General features: G+C 36.6%; 3 protein-coding genes across 5 annotated transcripts; 1 reads left to right on the forward strand and 2 right to left on the reverse strand.

The window, feature by feature from the left end:
* Positions 1 to 630: 630 nt before the first annotated feature.
* On the reverse strand, positions 631 to 6,309 carry LOC106085320 (snRNA-activating protein complex subunit 3). 2 transcript variants are annotated; one of them, XM_013249540.2, is made up of 2 exons: positions 6,214 to 6,309; positions 631 to 1,913 (listed from the first exon to the last, which is right to left on the reverse strand). In XM_013249540.2, exon 2 carries the CDS (start codon positions 1,899 to 1,901, stop codon positions 654 to 656), a length of 1,248 nt encoding a protein of 415 aa, XP_013104994.1. In that variant the 5' UTR covers positions 1,902 to 1,913; positions 6,214 to 6,309; the 3' UTR covers positions 631 to 653. The 2 variants fall into 2 exon arrangements, with proteins under 2 accessions (XP_013104994.1, XP_013104993.1); XM_013249539.2 differs by lacking the exon at positions 6,214 to 6,309 and adding an exon at positions 3,477 to 3,564.
* LOC106085322 (uncharacterized) lies at positions 2,025 to 3,766 on the reverse strand. Its single transcript, XM_013249543.2, has 2 exons — positions 3,477 to 3,766; positions 2,025 to 2,395 (listed from the first exon to the last, which is right to left on the reverse strand). Exons 1-2 carry the CDS (start codon positions 3,634 to 3,636, stop codon positions 2,076 to 2,078), a joined length of 480 nt encoding a protein of 159 aa, XP_013104997.1. The 5' UTR covers positions 3,637 to 3,766; the 3' UTR covers positions 2,025 to 2,075.
* Positions 6,310 to 6,552: 243 nt separating the features above from the next.
* LOC106085321 (polyadenylate-binding protein 2) lies at positions 6,553 to 17,163 on the forward strand. 2 transcript variants are annotated; one of them, XM_013249541.2, is made up of 5 exons: positions 6,553 to 6,653; positions 9,238 to 9,636; positions 9,709 to 9,848; positions 9,937 to 10,004; positions 16,287 to 17,163. In XM_013249541.2, the coding sequence occupies exons 1-4, from the start codon at positions 6,561 to 6,563 to the stop codon at positions 9,977 to 9,979; spliced, it is 675 nt and encodes a 224-aa protein (XP_013104995.1). In that variant the 5' UTR covers positions 6,553 to 6,560; the 3' UTR covers positions 9,980 to 10,004; positions 16,287 to 17,163. The 2 variants fall into 2 exon arrangements, with proteins under 2 accessions (XP_013104995.1, XP_013104996.1); XM_013249542.2 differs by having other exon boundaries at positions 9,940 to 10,004.
* The last annotated feature ends 1,174 nt before the right edge of the window (positions 17,164 to 18,337 follow it).

The following is an 18,337-nucleotide window of genomic DNA, read 5'->3' on the forward strand; positions in this document are numbered from 1 at the left end:
ATTGAGATTGGCCACGGTGTAACATTACCTTTTGTAATTATTAACATAAATAATCGAAATAAAGTAAAATTAAAATTATTTTCCAAGGTTTTTTTGGTTCATTTGGGGATGGAATAATCAATAAAGGTTAGGTACTAAAACCAATAACGGTCTGGTGCTAAAACTAATAGCAGATTGGTATTACAACCAATACCATTTCAGTAATAAGGCTAGAACCAAACGGTACTAATCATTTTATGCTTCATCCTAACCTTCCGGTATTGTTTTTGTACCATACGGTGTTGCTTTACTATCAAAATCGGATGAAAAATTTTCCCTTTATGAGTTCAATACACCATATCGGGCGATCGGCCTGTATGGCAGGTTGTCCGGTACGCACAACCGGCTGCCATAGGATTTATGTAAGTCCCATAATTTTGTTATTTTGTTTTTGGTGAAACAAAAACCACGGTTACACTGCTTTTTAAATACTGATTTAATGGCTCGATCATCTGTTTTCCCTTCATAAAATCAGCTGACGAGATCCTAAAATCCGGATTTAATGAGCAGTGTAAACGGGGTATAATAATTATTTCGGACTAGCTATTTGGTTTATGCTGAAAATAGAAAATATGAAAACCAGATTTCAAATATCTGTATGCATTAAGTTTACTTTATTCTTCGTTGCAGTTAGCTTCTTCTTTCACAATTATACTTTCAATGTCATCGCCATTTGTATCATCTTCATCTTCGGTGTTCATTTCATCATTATTTGGGTCTAAATTTTCAGATTTTGATAATGGATCATCATTTAAACGGTATGCCCGAAAATCGCCGACTTTTTTACCATCTACATAAAGGAATGATTTAAAACATTTGCGACACAGGTAAGCTGGATCATTGAACAGCCGTTTACTTCCTTCAATCACAAATACGTAGTTCACTGCACTGCAGGTTTGACAAGACCTGGAGGTATGACGGTTCAACGACTTCAAATATGGATAGTTATGGAGTTCAATAAGTTGTTTGCAAGGATTAGTTATAACTTCCAGTTGAGAAAACACGAAGACATGTTCACAGTTGCCATGATGTTGGTAGAGTTGGGGAAAGCCCATACTTACAGTTAAATCGATTACGCGTGTTTCTTCCATTCGAGCTACTTTGAATGTCAAATCTTTTAAGCCTTTTGCGGTTTTCGCCCATTTCCTTATAGTCTCTGAATAATCTGCGTTCATGGGATTTCGCATGTCATTATAAAACGTATCATTTATAAAAAAGTATCCAGGGTCAGTCTCCTTGTCTGGCAAGGGAGCATCGGGTGTTTCACTAACATCGAAATAGCGTTTATTATTACAAATACAAATGATTTTGTCTCTCAGTTCCGACAATAAATTTGATCCCAAACATTCAAATTCTTGTGCAAATACAGGCCGTTCAATAGTTCGGCCAGCATGCGTGACACGTGCTGGTCTGTACATTCGTATAGATACCTTTAGTTCTTGCTCTGGTTGTAGTGTTATTGAAGGAGAAACGCTTGGTTTCGAAGCTACCCTGTAGAAGATATAGATTTCGGGAGTTCTGTTGAATGGATTATGCCTTTTTGGTTCCTTGTTTTTTGTTGCGAGACAATACGATTTCAATGTTATGGCATTCATTGGTACATTTATATTGGGGACACGCAATAGTTCCGTAAATCCTGGCAAAAAATCGTCAACTCTGGCGTCGTCTTCATGTTCAAGTAGTTCCAGAGAGCATTTATCTTGTAAATCACGAAATGGCTCATCCCCTAAATTTAGGACTTTTTGTAGGTCTATTTCGCTACATGGTTGGGTAAATGGAGTTTTAAACATTCGCTGATACTCCTCTAGAAATTTATTAAAATTTATTGGTGGTTGCATAGGTTGTCCAATTATTTCTTCCATTTTGAAATTTCGCTGAAACACACAATAATAATTATATTTAAGTTTAATGCTAGTAGCTTTACGATATTTATAAATAAATTTTTTGCCTATAGTTTTCAATCAAATAAAACAATAAAACAAAGATTTTAATGTTTATACTTGTGCTTGTATTTATGCTTTATATTGATTTATTTATTAAAATAAGTCTTTTTCTTTCCACTGGGGGTCATTGACACTTGGAAATTGTTTAATCGCTTCATCATATGTAATATTTAGCTTCAAATTATTGTCTACTGACACATTCTCTGCAGACGATTCAGCTTCTATGTCCTGAGCGCATTGCTCCGTGTCCCTCATGCTCTCCACGTACATTCTTTCAAAACTTATGACTTTGTTAGTTTTTCCATAAATTTTGTACTTTTGTCGACTTGAAACCTCATAAAGAGAGTCTTCTTGGAGAGCATCGTGATCTTTTTCGAAAAACACATCTGTTCCCATTACGTAATCGTATGTACCTGTGGTGTAAAGAACTTTTTATTGTAATAATCATAAATTGTTAAAAATAAACGATAAGATAAGAGTTAGAAGAAAGACCTTAAAATTACAACAAAATTGCCTCACTAGCCCAAAACGAAAAGTGGAAAGGTCCTCAATACACTTTTCCTTGCAAATAATGCTAGTTTAAGGCTGGTACTATGTTCGCTTTTCGCGATGAAAATCATGAAACAATTAAAGGTCTCATTTGTACAATAACCACAAATCATATGGTGCAATCCGCCATGCTGGCATCAAGTTGATCGACGTTTTGCCAACACACAAAAGGAAATTTGTGTGCGTGTCTGTATACGTGTGCGTACATGAGCAGAAAACATGCGAGAAAGAAGTTAAGAACAAAGAAAATGCAAACAAAAATCTGTCATCTTAATCCTATTAAAACTCAATCCCGTGGTAGCCGGTTGTACGCACCGGATTGACCCGATGGAGTTCTTCATGGGCAAGGGCTGTTGCCTCAGTACATGACATAATTACCATAAATATAACACACACACAACCAAAACTCCTTGACGTGTGTTATAGTTATGGTAATTATGTCATGCACTGAGGCAACAGCCCTAGCCGATGAAGAACTCCATCGGGTCAATCCGGTGCGTACAACCGGCTACCATGGGATTGAGTTTTAATAGTATTAAGATGACAGATTTTTGTTTGCATTCTCTTTGTTGTTGTCTTCAGGTATACAGACACGCCCACAAATTTCTTTGTGTGCATGTCTGTATCTTGAAGCCAAGATGACGGATTGCACCATATGATTTGGGGTTGTTGTACTAATGAGACCACCTTTAATTGTTTCGCCATGTTGTATGAGCAAGAAATCTATTTGTCAGTCACTGTGGTTTTGCTTACCTTTCAGTATGAACAAAATCCGAAAAGCAAACACATTACCGGACTTTAGTAAGATTACTAACCTAACTAATTACTACTTAAGTTAGGTTAAAAAGTGTGTGCAGCTATTAATCCTTAATTGTTTTCCATAATTACTACTTAATAATTAAACTTAAGTGTTATTTATTTAAATAAATAAAAAACTGTACGAACCTTTGAATATGCTGCCATTTATTTCAGCCACAGGGTTTTTGGTTTCAATGCCAATGATTTTTATTGCCGAGTTTTCATCTGATAGTTCTTTCGGAACAATTTGGTTTTTGAAATCCGCAAACACTAAATATTCTTCCTCCTCATACTCGGAATCACTCATTATGAACAGTCGCTTAGAGTTATTGTTTTCTAGTTACAAAAACACCAATAAAAATGAATTTATAAAAGCTTATTTATTCAAAATTGTTTATGAACACATTCTGATTTTGAATCATAATAATAATTTTTAAGATGATTAATAACACCATGAACATATTCATGAACAGAAAAAAATAAAAATCAGTTTCAATCACGAAATTGAATGATCCAACTAATTTTTTAATTGAAACTGCTTCAATCACAAAAATGAAAATATCAATCACAGTTTTTGAAAAACTGTGATTGACTAAAATTTTAATTAAAAAAATATTTTTTTTTAGTAATTTTATGAATTACATACATTGGAAGAGTGGGTTTACTTCCAGAAATACATTTATCTAGAATATATTATAAAATAAAATCGATGCCAAAGAAGCGGTTATGCCATCAATATGCGTCATATTTAATATCTAATTTTCATTAAATGAAGGCAGACAAGCAAGGCGGATTTAAAAAGGTGGTCTCACGCGAACAGTTGCTAACGGTCGGCCCGGTTTGACGGTTTTAAGTTGACAGATTTTTGTCTGCATTCTCTTTGTTTTTATCTTCTTTCCTGCATATTCTCTGCTCATGTACGCACACGTATGGACACAGTCACGCAAATTTCTTTGTGTGTGTTGGCAAAACGTCGATCAGCTTGATGACAACATGGCGGATTGCACCATATGATTTGTGGTTGTTGTACAAATGAGAAAACCTTTAATTGTTTCGCCATGGCAGACACGATTAACAATTCTAACAATAGAGGTGTTTTATTTACCCATTAAGCATATCTTCTTGCTTAAGCCTAGTACTGACTTCATTCGCAGCGAAAATGGTTATTAAATTATTGCGAAATCCGACAAACCATATTCTTCGCCAGAATACAAACAAAGGCAAATAACAACACACAACAAAGACAACAGTTGCTGTGTTTTATTGGGTTGGGTTGCCCAAAAAGTAATTGTGGATTTTTTAAAAGAAAGTAAATGCATTGTTAATAAAACTTAGAAAGAACTTTAATCAAATTTACTTTTTTTTTACACTTTTTTTCTAAAGCAAGCTAAAAGTAACAGCTGATAACTGACAGAAGAAAGAATGCAATTACAGAGTCAAAAGCTGTGAAAAAATTTGTCAACGCCGACTATATGAAAAATCCGCAATTACTTTTTGGGCAACCCAATATTTGAGTACTATCCAGTGCAAGTCAGATGTTCTGGAAAAAATATCACTGCGTTTTTGGGAATTTAAGTGGCATACGCAAGCGTACATGCGTTTACATGAATGTCTATACCACATACATCCATACATAATTCATGAAAAAAGTTGAATATTTTGGTACTTTCATCGATTATTCAGCTATGAAATCGGGTTTATTTGAGATTTAAAAATAGATCCAGCAAAAATGGATGGTAAAACCTAAAAAAAACACGGAATTTAGCATTTAAATCTCGAATAGGCCATAAATCCGGATTTAGTGGCCAATGTAAGTGTACTTTTAGGATAAGCCACCACACTTCTAATAGCCTAGTACTAACTTCTTTCGCACGACAATTGTCTATTTAGCTAAGTATTCTGTTCTAAATTTCAAGCGGAATACCGTCAAACTCCATAAAGAACGCGTTTTGGTACGGAAACAAAAACATTTGATTGCTGTCAAATTCCGCTGGCGGAAAAATTAAAAATTTCAGCGACTATTCCGAAAGCAGAATATAATACCAACCCTTAATTGGTTGAAAAATATGCCGCATTCTATTGGATGACATAACACAAACCAAAGTTATTCAAAGTCACACAACACATGCAAATACGTTCAAACAGAGTTGCTTGTGACCCAGTTCGTGAGCAATTAATTGAAGCAATTTATTTACGTTGACGCAGTGACATGTCGCTGCTATTGTTGCAAAGAACTCAGTACCACTTCTACGGAATGTGTTTGCATTTCGTTGTCAACATTTTTTTATAACGCTTTTTGACAATTGTTCGGGCGAAAAGTTGAAGTCATTTCGATTTGCGAAAAATTGTCTGTAACGCTCTTCTAACAAAAATTTCGCTAGAGCTGCTATTTGCTTTTGACTGTTTTGTAAATAACAATACAAACAGATGAGGTTATATAAAATCATAGATTAAAAAAGATTAAATTGGATCTTGGATCAGTTAGCTATTTTAGGGAAATTTATTTTTAATATTGTTTGACCAATTCTTTATAAAATTATGGCTTTTTAAAGCAGGGTATTCGGTTTTATTTCGGAATTGTTGAATTTCTGTTCCAATTTTCGGAATTCAACAATTGTTCGTGTGAAAATTGGAACAGAGTACCAATCCTAAGAGGATATGCTCTCAGTTCACTCTGGATGGTAAAAAAGAGAAACATAATGTTCAGAGTTGCATGTAAGTAATATTTTGACATGGCAACTCCTTTGCGGCTGTCAGCAAAAAATTTCTTTTTACGTTTGTGTGCGTTGACGTTGGAAAGGCGGATTTTAGTATTTTTATATAAAAATCAGTAAGTATATCAAAATAAAATAAGTGTTTAATGCTTACAATTGAATAAACTTACCTGTTGTAATTAGTGCGAGAATTTACAATATGCGTTTGTTATTTCCGGAAAATTTACTCGTGTTTTCTGAAATTTTTTACCACATACAGCTTCTATTCCCAACCTTTAGCACACACACACTACAACTACCACCACCATTTTGTTGGGGCGAATAATACCAAAGAAAATTCGAAAAGAAGTCGAAAATACAACGGAAGACAGAAGAAGCAGAAAGGAATAACCTCAGAAGAAAAAGTACAACGTCATTTGTATTAAAACAAAACAGACCGACCGCCGCTTGACAGAATTAATTTAAAGGACATATTTGTAGTATTTTAACTTAAATCTAACAAAACGAAACTAGGAAAATGGCCGATGAAGATTTATCATTGAATGAAGATCAACTCTTGGACAATTTGGATGAAGCTAATGGCGAAAATGAATCTGAACTGATAAACGAGGTAAGAGAATAGGCAAAAGTGAATGAAAGAAACTCCCTCTCCTAAAACCAGTTCCCTAAAAAATAAACACAAGGAAAAAATGTAGCATCATAGCAAAGAATAGGAGGAAAGGAGCTAAAACAAGTTTAAAGCATACAAAAAGCTTTTTTTGTATCCCAGAAATGTATCCGCGTAGGAAAAGATGTAAATATAAGTATGGTGTTACCAGATTATGTTGTCGCCCGGAATTTGTATTGTGACGTGCGTGTTTCATTGAAATGAGGTTAGGGTTTCTTATGAGATTTTCCATGATTTGAAGCAAAATGGCGGGAATTAAATGAAACGTTAATAAAACTATTGTGGCATTTTTTGTTTTTATTTACGAGCTTTTTGGATAGATTGTTACCCAACTATAATTACGTTGCCAGGGGATAATAACGTAAAATCAAAATCAGTATAACGTTGGAAAATGTCAGACCTAGTCAATATCAGTGTTTAGAGCTTCATTGAATATTTCGATATATGAGTCAGTCAAATCAGTACAAATCAAAATCAGTATAACGTTGGAAAATTTTTCAGACCAAGTCAATCAGTGTTAAGAGCTTCGTTGAATGTTTTGCTATATGCGTAAGTTTTTCAATATCAGAAGAGCTTACAACTCATCGCAAATGAATACCATAAACCGTTTATATAGATGAATCTGACAAAGAATGGTGGTCTTCCACTCTTTCATTATTGACCAGCATTGTTGTTGATATATGTCCTTTTGTCAAATCCGATCTGCTTAGGTGGCCAAAAACCATCATCCTTATTCCCGTTGTCGAAAATCGACAGCACTCGTAGTCGAAGGCGAATTTCACATTTCGTGGTATTCTGAAACTTGTTCGCCTTCGATGTAGTTTAGAATACAATTAATTTATATGTCGATTGTTTTCATCAAATTTGACTTATGTGATATCAAAAATGCAAACGAACTTTCGTCTACGGCAACGATAATACCATTTTCAAAAATTTCGACATTTGACCATGCCAACCAGAATAAGGGAAAATATATGATTCCGGGCAGAACTTGCTCGCTAAAGGCTTTTTCGTTTTGTCCACGTTTCTAACATGTAACACTTATCTTTCCATCGAAGGGTCGCACCTATTTTTGTTCAAATATCTTAGCTGAGGCTTCTAACATTCCCACATCATAACTACCTTTTCAATGTGGATGTTTTGTTTTAATACGTGTATGTAGCTTATGCAGTTCTTGATTAATGATGCGGCCATATATTTTCTCTAGAATAATGTAAAGACGGATTTAATTGCTTCTTAGCAAACACGGGTAGTATACGTTTCTTAAAGCCGTTGGCAGCTTTAAAGCTATAGTGATGAACATTCACTATTTTTTTGGGCTCGTTCTTCTGCGTTTTCTGCGTTGGAGCTTTAAACGTTGACTCCGCTAGCTTGGTTTACCACCCAATCCCATGGCAGCCGGTTGTACGTACCGGATTGACCCGATGGAATCCTCCATCGGCAAGGGCTGCCGTCTCGGTGTAAAACACACTGCTACAACAACAACAACAACAACAACCACCATATTCTATGGGGCTTTCGATAGCTGCCTCGTAGTCTACAATTAAACGGAATGTGCCTTATGTTTTTCTCTAGTGATCTTTACTGAGTTACAGACTTGTGTGAATATTTGTTGAATGTTTGAAGCCGTCTCGCTAATGGTGCACAATTATGCGTTCCGCTGTTGGATGCGATGGGGAGAAGGATACTTGTAATTCAGTAGTTGGAACATATTGTTATGCCTCAACAACTTCATACAATTGCAAATATAGCCTTGAGGTCAGCTCTCTAAGGCTGCAAGGCGATTTCAATGTTAGTATCGTCCCTGAATGGTGGATGTGGCATTTATCATTAATGGTTTCTTTTGTGTGTAATAGTCAAATGTTTAAAAATAGTTCATAAAAAACCCTTAAAATGGGTAACCCTTTATTCTAGTGTACAAAAAGATCCCAAAAATGTGTTCATAAATTTAAACAGCTCACCTGTGTTCGGTTTTATCAAACTAAAAAAAAATCTAAAAATCGAGGCTACATCAAAAATAATTGTACTCTGCTTTTTATTTATATTAAAGCATCAGGCATTTTTCATTGTGAATGGCTTCTATGCTCAATACAATCTCTGTTTATAAACAAGCAAAATGTTCCCCACTGATGTTTACAATCCCCATAAGTTATGTTTTGGGGAAAGTAGCTGTTATAAAGTTAGCTTTGGCATCTGGCAACTTCGTTTGCAAAAGAGAGACGCCACACGCCACAGCCGAAATTGTGTTGGCTTTATTGTTGTTGCCGTCGTGACCGTCTGCTACATAAACCCCAATTCTTCATTGTTCAATTTTCTTGGCTTTGTTACCATCGATTTTTACTGAAGTTCAGTTGCAACGAGACAAGATTCACAGATTCACGAGTTTGGGCGTGATTCATATAAAGACATAATTTTGGAATTATTATCACTATCATCATAATTTCGTTCGCAAATAAAGCCTTTTCTTCAGTTTAGTTTTCATTTTTATTTTTAAAATTTTTTTTGGATTATTTTCCTTACCCAAAAGGACGAAACAAATATGCAAATTGATCCCGAATTGGAAGCTATTAAAGCTCGCGTCAAAGAAATGGAAGAGGAAGCTGAAAAAATTAAACAAATGCAAACTGAGGTAGACAAACAAATGGCTGGTTCCACAACGGGTTTGGCCACGGTGCCGTTGTCATTGGAGGAAAAGCAAGAGATCGATACACGCTCAGTGTATGTGGGCAATGTTGACTATGGTGCATCGGCTGAGGAATTGGAGGCACATTTCCATGGTTGTGGAACGATAAATCGTGTTACAATTCTGTGTAATAAGGCTGATGGTCATCCAAAAGGATTTGCTTATATTGAATTTGGTTCCAAAGAATATGTTGAGACTGCATTGGCCATGAATGAGACACTGTTTCGTGGTCGTCAAATAAAGGTAGTGTTTGGTTGCTCGTTTTATTTGTTTCCACATATAATCAATGTTGCATTTAAACGTTTCTCCTTCTAGGTTATGTCCAAGAGAACAAATCGTCCCGGTTTATCGACTACCAATCGTTTCCCACGCGGCAGTTTCCGAGGTCGTGGTGGTTCTCGAGTGTCCAGAGCATGCTGTCACACCACCACTTTCCGTGGTGCTCGTCGCCCTATGTAAGTATGAGTATCCCGCTGATTAATTCAGTACATATTTCTTTGCTTCTGGGCATAGTTTCTTATGCATTTTTATCATTGGTTCTAGAAGAGGTTATCGTGGACGTGTCAATTACTATGCCCCCTACTGATTAATATTCTTACCTACTTTTAATGGTAAGTACTTTTGTTACGTTTAAACAATTTGTTTTGTTCCGCATGATTTTGTCTACAAATTGGGTTTAAAAAAATGCTAATGGGGAAATAATAAATAATGTTAAGAAATGTGTCAAGTGTGTTATTAGAAACCAAATAATTTTTCAAATAAATCATTCAAATTTATATACGGATGATAACCGTAGTGGCTATGTTTCTGGTAAATCAGTTTGAAGCTTAACGGTCCACCGAATAATAAAATTTCATGACAATTTGTACTAATTTTGGCATTCCGTTAGTTACATCTTCAATGTGCTCTGCCAAAGCTATGCCCCGCTGGTCGTTACCTAGGGGAGCATGCCATTAAATGTGATGCGCATTAAAGTCAAACGAATATGGCCAGATAGTAACCTATTTATGTCGGGAGTCTGCTATGCAGACGATGTTATAATATTTCTTAGAAGTAAACATCTGAACCAGCTATGCAGAAGGGCCGAAAGGGTCTTGCATATGGCATATGACTCGGCTAGACCCAGGGATGTCAATGTTAATCCAGAGAAGACAGAAATGTGGGCCAAGTTGACGCGCCATGTCCCCCAATAAAACGATTTCGATATCTGGCAAGGTCAAATTCTTAGGAGTGATTTTGGATAGGAAACTTAATTGGAAGTGTCACATTCTGGAGCGTATTGAGAAGACTCACAGATGTTGATCACTATGTTGACTGGTCGTAGGCTCGAAAAGGGGCCTGAATCCAAGGATAGTCCACTGGATCTACAGAAGCGTGATTAGACCAATACTTACTTACCCATCAGTAGTTTGGTGGACTGCTATGGAGAAAAAGTGCAACATAAGGACCATACAACAGGTTCAGAGAGCATGTTATCTTGGCATAGGCGAAGCGATGAGGACCACGCCCACTAGGGCACTGGATACTATTCTAGATATCCGACCCATTAATATACAGATTAAGTGTGAGGTAGCCACTGCGGCTATGGACTTAAGGCAATGGGAGAATGGATTGAGGATGGGAGCAGCTCATACCATCGCGACATAACCGAGGCGACGATAGGAAACCTGGAAAGAAGGGAAAAGGTTTCCGATCTGATACCTGAGATGAACCTTGAAGTGGAGTTCGAGGCACTGCTGCCATCGGCACAGTCTTGGATTGACGGAACCCTAGTATTGCCATCTGGAAGATCATGTAACACGGATGAATCAAAGGTGGAGGACAGAGTGCGCCTGGGGGTTTACATTAAGAACCCAGGGACTGAGATCTGTTTTAGACTGCCTGACCATAATACGGTCCTGCAGGCGGAGATCCAGGTGATCACGGAATGCACGGATGTCGAGTGTGAACATCTTTACCGACAGTAAAATTGTCATAAGGGCAATAACAACCAGGACGGTAAGGTCACGAACAGTCTTGCAGTGTAAGAAGGAGATTGCGAATTGCGATGCGGATTTTGTGATCCTCAGAGAAGGCGTTTCTAAGAATGGCAAAATCCGCATCGTTTGGGTGCCGGGCCACAACGGAATAAGGGGAAATGAAGGGGCAGGCTATTTGGCGGTGAAGGCCAGAGGACTGCCGTCAATAAACTTGGTTAACCCGAAGCCTTTTGGGTCGACGCAGTCCGTGTTAAGGGAGTGGGCGACAAATGCGCATGTAACATTATGGAACAGCGAAACGGTCGGTAGGACGGTGAAAATCCTATGGGGGACCAGATCGTGAGAAGACGAGGCTTATACTGAAAGGAAGCAAGAAGGAGGTCAGTATAGCCATTGGTATCATAATGGCACACATAGGACTACGAGCTCACTTAAGTAAAATCGGTGCGGCAAGTTATAGCATGTGTAGAGCATGCGGGGAAGATAATGAGACGTTGGAGCATTTTCTTTGTCATTGCCCGGCTTTCATGTCCAACAGATACCGGCACTTAGGTGGAGTCACAATACCAGACATGAACCAACTTAGGGGAGAGGTATTGAAAACAATTAAGGATTTTGTAAGTAGCACGGAATGCCAAACTTAAAATTTTCTCTTAGATGTTACTTTATAGTTTTTATAGCCGATTACTGGCTTAGGTGTATGTGGCATGGGGCGGATTAATTTCTGAACCCTCTTTTCAACCTAACCTAACCTTACCTAGTAACATCTTGAAATAATGTTTCAGGTCCTAATTAGAATTGTATACTTTCCATTGGCACTTAATTTGAACTGATGATCTTGCGATGTTCGTTTTTCTGTCTCTGAATAAAAAAAAAATGACTGCAACTTAATATCAAACGAGCTTATCGACTTTGTATTGGATTTCAATTGAAGTTATATTGTGACCCTGTGTCAAGTATAGTCTAAACGACAGATCCAATTTAAATTTAAGCAACTAGGGGATGAATTTCTAAGACGAGCCCAATTGTATAAATATTGACCAAAACGTCCAATGGCAGCCGGTTTTACGTACCGGATTGACCCGATGAATTCCTTCATCGGCAAGGGCTGCCGCCTCAGTGTACCACACACTGCTACCACAACAACAACAGCGTCGTCGTCATTGGACTATGACCCCTCCGATCTGTTTTGTGTGTCAATGTAACCAGCCCCAATATTGCTAGTCCAGTGCCAGGAAGAGTATCTTTCTTGCAATTGCATTGCAATGTTCTCCGAGACAAGATCGACGAAATAGTGGATTTTATAGGGCGCAAGAACATATTGGTTGCAGCGATGTAGGAGACAAAACTGACCAACACCTGGCACGGGATAACTAAGAGCATCACACAGACTGGAACTTTCAGCTTTTATCTCCATACGGAGAAGCTGCCGATATTAGTGGCCTACTGTCTGGCCATATTCGCCTGGTTCTTGGAGACTTTAACGGGCATCAATTTTCCATGGCATTCTCCCCTAGGTAACAACAACGGGACAACTTTGGCAGAGCAAATTGAAGGCTCTACGTTTTGCACTGCCCCTTTAGGATAAGGAGGATGTGCAGCAACTTGCCAGACATTTCCTTTGCGTCTTGTCTGGAAGAAGTTATATAGAAGTCTATATAACTTCTATTACCAGGGATTTTAGAGGGTTCAATCAATTCTAGTACATTACTTTTTATCAAAAACCGGCTCAGACAATGTGTAAAACATACTGTCTGGAACATCTAGCATTTTATCATTTAACACGGTATCCGTAGCCACCACATGAATAAATAGAAAGTTATCTTATCCTCACAGCAGTGGTCACAACAATTTGTCTAGCCTCAATGTCCAGTGGCATTTGATATCCAGAGGTAGAAATTAAATTCAGTGCGGCTGTGATGCACAAACAAGGTTTCCATTGGATCGTTCCATTTTGAAGCGTCGTTCACCAGACCACAACGCCATCTAGCAGTAGAAGCAACGGCAGTCGCGGGCAATCAGCGGTATCAAGCGGAGAGTCTCAGTGAAAGGCTGGGCTGCACCGGCTCTTGCACAAGTACTGAGTTGTTATGATGCTCGATTGGACCTCAAGAACATTGAGGTCCAATCTGTGTGGTGTTCATTGCTGTCACGAGAAGTTTAGCTGCAAGCTACCGGGCTTGCGTACACTTGTTGAGGGTAGAGGAATGCTCCATACGGAGTAGCTGCAACGTCAGTCGCGGAAAATCAGCGGTATCGAGCGTAGAGTCTCAGTGAGAGGCCGGGCATTATCGGCTCTTGCACAAATACTGAGGGCCTATGATGTTCGATATGACAAGGCAAACTTTAAATAGACATTGACGACCATGTTCAATCCCATGGCAGCCGGTTGTACGTACCAGAATGACCCGGTGAAAGCCTTCATCGGCAAGGGCTGCTGCCTCAGTGTACAACACACTGCTACAACAACATGTTCCCACATGTTGTATCAAGGATAACACATCCGTAACATGTCCGTAGCCGCCACATGAAGAAAGAGAAAGCTCCCTTAGCCTCACAGCATTAGTCGCTGCAATTTGTGTAGCCTCGATTGCAGAGGTATTAAGTGTAGAAATTAATTGAGTGCATCAGATGGTGTCTTCCTCAGTGCGGCTGTTATGCACAAACAAGCCATGCTTCAGATCCGGCTGAGTATTGAACAGGAAGTGGACTTTTGAAGCACTGCTCAGCAGACCACAGCACCCTATAGCATTATAGGTCTGACAACTGCAGTATATACCCAGTGCATGACACGCGATTAAAACCCCCATTTTTTGTCAATAGACCTCTTGCATATGTATAGGGCAAGAGTTGCCTTTCTTGCCCTCTCCAAATGTTAGATTTGAAGTTCAATTTCCTGTTGAGCAAAACGCCCAGGTACTTTGCACTTTCCAAGGGGACAGGCTCAACTGTAGGTTACTTGTATTTCCTGCCGAAAAAAACAACTTCCGTCTTAGACGGATTTACGCATAGTCTACTTTAGGTAGCCCACTTCGATGTCGTAGAACTTTCCGAATTATATCTCTAAGAGTGCTGGGAAACTTTCTCTAACCGCAATAGCCAAGTCTTTCGCATACGCCTCTTTTTACACCTTTACGAAACTAACAAGTTTATCTATCTTTTTCCTTAGAATATTCTGATTTCCTTTAGAATATTCTTATCAGCTATGTTGTTGAGGGAGAATAAAAAAAGTTTTAGAAGAATTGACTTAGGTGACGGACACAATAGCAGACATGGACCAACTTAGGGGCATGGTATGCAAAACATTTATGAAATTTGTAAGTAGCACGGAATTCCTGACTTAGATTTTCTTTTTCAATGTACCCTCTTTTTTCAACCTAACCTAATCTGGAGGAATTGACTGGCGCGGTGGATATCTTAGAAGTTATTTATAAATTTCTTTGGAAAGATATTGTATCTCTGCCTGTCATACCTTTCTCTAATGGCAATGTTTACAGTGATTCAGTTAGTATTTTGAAGTATGCGATTTTAGTAATGTCCGAGAAATGTGGGTGTACCCAAAGCCTGATATGGAATCACTCATACAGCAGTCTACAGTGTAGACTCTATACACTTTCTACTACCAGTAGTTTGTTTTTAACAAATAGCAGCTCCACTTTGGATTACACTTGGATGCATCTAATAGATATTACGCATGGTATCGAAAATAGCTCAATGCTAATTATAATTGTAATATAATTTTTTAGTTACAAAGCAGTAATAGGTACGTCAACTGATTAATTTTTATAAGGTTCACTTATTTTCGTTGCTGATATTCTAACCGATTCAGCGATACAGTTTACTTTTCCATTATCTTTTCTGTTTTCGGGAGTTCTCTTGCTTTAGAATGAGCAAATATCTTGTCTCTCAATCTGGATGCACTTATAAGGTGCGGTCATGCGAACAAGAGTGGGTTTCTGCTTCGTCTTCTCCATACCGTAAAATAACTCGCGTCAAAGACACAACCTCTTCGATGTATTCCAATTGGATTCACATTGAGGGTTGCAACAGTTGGAAGTTGGAATAAAAGGAAAAACTAAATATCGTAAGCAATTGAAACATGTTGTGTCTTTAACTTTTGTCATTGGTCATTCCGATTTGGGGTCTAATGCCAACTCTTTATCTTTTACCCTTTTTGATGCGATGCGTTTTGATTTTGCAATCAAGGTAACTTTTTTGAGGGTAGATTTTTGTTGTTGTGCTAATGACACTGCCTCCTATGTCTCTCAATGTGCAACGTTAGTCTATTCTTCAAACTATTGTTCAAATATTGATTTTGCAATGGTTTACTTACACAAATTTGCACGTGATAAAATTTTAAATAAATTAGTATTTCTTTAGGTAGGTAAGGTTAGATTGAAGCGGTTAGAAACTGAGGTTGAGACCTTAAGGCCCATTGTGTTCGCCATGGAAAGTAGAAGAGAAAAATGAAGACGAAGACAGTACGATGCATGGCAGTAGAACAAGAGAAAAAAGGGAAAGCAAGCACAAGACAAGAAACGGAGGGGACCCGATAGGAGATCTAAGATCTAAGGCAATAGCTTTCAAAATGACGAGAGGCCTAAGTGCCGGTAGGGAATCCAGGCACGGAAACAACGGTTCACTCAATCGTGTGTCTTGTCGCAATAGCTTGAAAGCGTCACAGCCACAAAGACCTGAAAAAAAAAATACTTTATGATTTGATTTACAATATGTACTTGTAATTATTTTTATTTTTAATTATTTATGACTTCTTAATATAATAAAGACAAAGAGAAATATGTGTATAATCTATATATATATTTATATAAGTATCAATAATCGTTGCACATAAATTTGAATTTTCTGTTGCATTTTGAATTGCATTTCTTTTCAACACTATTAATTTGATTTCAGATTTTTTTTACAATATATAATGATTTCAAAAAACATTATATTGTTGCCATTCTTCAAAAAAATGATAAAAACATAAAATACAGAAAAGATCCGAAAGAAAATACGCTATAAAATACAAAAAAAAAACATTAAAAAATATGCCAATGTATGGGAAAAGAAGAAGATGAAAAAAATTATGAAAAAACTTCCTTGCAAAAAAGACCTAAACTAGACGAAGGAAGAAAAAAATGGAACAGAGGAAAAAGAACTGATAAAAAAGATGCATATAAGACAAAAGAATGTGAACAACATGATCTTAGAGAAGCATAAACAGTAATTACAAATCCCAAAAGTACAACAGATTATATGAATGTGGCTAATAATGTTTTTTGAATGATCATCAACAAAAAAACCCTACTATATACATATACTGTAAACCCTTTTTATTTTAAAAAACCAACCACAAAAAATCTACATACATGAAAAAAGAAGATCGAAAAGGAAAAAAAGAAATCAATAATAAAAAGATGAAAAAAATTTTTCGAAAAGAGGACATCAAAAATATTCGAGTCGAAAAAAGGATGAAAAAAAAAACAAAAATATATCCATCACAGAAGAAAAAAATATGAGAAGAAGAAGCCCATAAAAAATTAAGAAGAAAACCATCCAAAAAGAATACTAAAAGAACATGAAGATGACAATGAAGAAGAAGAAGGCATAAATAATGGAGAAGATAATATATAATAAAAAGAGCACACATAAAAAAGAAAAACTGAACAAACAATTTTTATGAGAAAAAAATGAAAAAACAAATATTACTATAAAATTAATAAGCTAAAACAAAAAATCTAAAATAAATGAAAAACAAATATAATATAATTAAAATATTATAAAAACACCCATTTGTCTTATTATTTGGATTTTCTAGCAAGGTAATAAAATGCAATCAACTCTCAAAAATTGTCTCAGGTGAGTGGGAATTGAGGTATGATAACTCCATTTTGGATATTCTTTATATACAGGTATTGGACAATTCTGTTCTTAAATTATGTCTCAATTAAAATGTATTTAATTAAAATGTACTAAATTGAATTGTTTTAAAGTGAATTGAATTGTTTATTATATTGAAATGTACTGTATCTACTCTTGCTTAATTGAATGAATTGTAATTTCCAACCCCGTATAATTTGTAAAAGAATTGTCTAACAAATGTCATTTCGTACTAAGGAAATTACATTGAATTGAAACACTAAGTGCTATATTGCCTTTGTGTAAAATTACGATCGACCACTTATTCGCCATCGCTTGATCGGTAAGGTCGTCCTTCTTTTTATTTACAGCGGTCAAAAAAAGTATTCATCATTAGCAAAATTGATAATAAATTCACTTATTTTGGGTAATTGAAGAAAATTTAAAGTAAACAAATAATGCAGTTTTATGCAATAGTTTATTTTTCGTAATATGTTTTAAAATAAATTCAAAAAATAAATTTAATTAGCGCAAAAAATGCAATTTTATATAATAACACCAAAAACAGAACAAAAAAAGTATTCATCATTGATGTGCTATCATCAAAGTCAAATTCAAATATTATTTGGGAATCCCCCTTTTCTGTTTTATTTAGTAAAGGAGGCTTTGCCCTTGACAGCAAATATTTAATTTCATTGAAAATATAGTTTTTGTCAAAATGGGTCGTAAGCAAAACGAGGTTTCTGATGAGGTAAAAGTTTTGATAATAAAACACCACAGGAATGGTTTAACTCAAAAAACTATCAGTGAAATATTAAATAGACCACGATCTACTATACAATCCATCATCAGAAAGTGGACAGAAGCGAAAACTGTTGACAATAAACCAAGATCTGGTCGACCAAAAGCACTTTCAGTTGGAGATGTGCGTTGGCTAGTGCGGCAAGTTCAGAAAACTCCGAAGACAAATGCGACCATTCTTCGTAAAAACACTATGGAATATTTAGGGAAGGAAGTTACTACACAAACAATTCGAAATACACTCAAAAGGCATAGTTACAGAGGAAGAACTGCACGTAAGAAGCCCTTTATAAATAAAATAA

The sequence above is a fragment of the Stomoxys calcitrans genome, chromosome 5 (assembly GCF_963082655.1).
Source record: "Stomoxys calcitrans chromosome 5, idStoCalc2.1, whole genome shotgun sequence".
NCBI classification, from domain to species: Eukaryota; Metazoa; Arthropoda; class Insecta; order Diptera; family Muscidae; genus Stomoxys; species Stomoxys calcitrans.

Excerpts from the sequence above, each read along its gene's own strand:
- LOC106085322 (XM_013249543.2), bottom strand. The coding sequence starts at position 3,636 with ATGAGTGATTCCGAGTATGAGGAGGAAGAATATTTAGTGTTTGCGGAT. Across the intron at positions 2,396-3,476 it reads AAATGGCAGCATATTCAAAG|GTACATACGATTACGTAATG; the intron begins GTTCGTACAGTT and ends TTTACACCACAG.
- LOC106085321 (XM_013249541.2), top strand. The coding sequence starts at position 6,561 with ATGGCCGATGAAGATTTATCATTGAATGAAGATCAACTCTTGGACAAT. Across the intron at positions 6,654-9,237 it reads AATCTGAACTGATAAACGAG|GACGAAACAAATATGCAAAT; the intron begins GTAAGAGAATAG and ends CTTACCCAAAAG. Across the intron at positions 9,637-9,708 it reads TTCGTGGTCGTCAAATAAAG|GTTATGTCCAAGAGAACAAA; the intron begins GTAGTGTTTGGT and ends TTCTCCTTCTAG.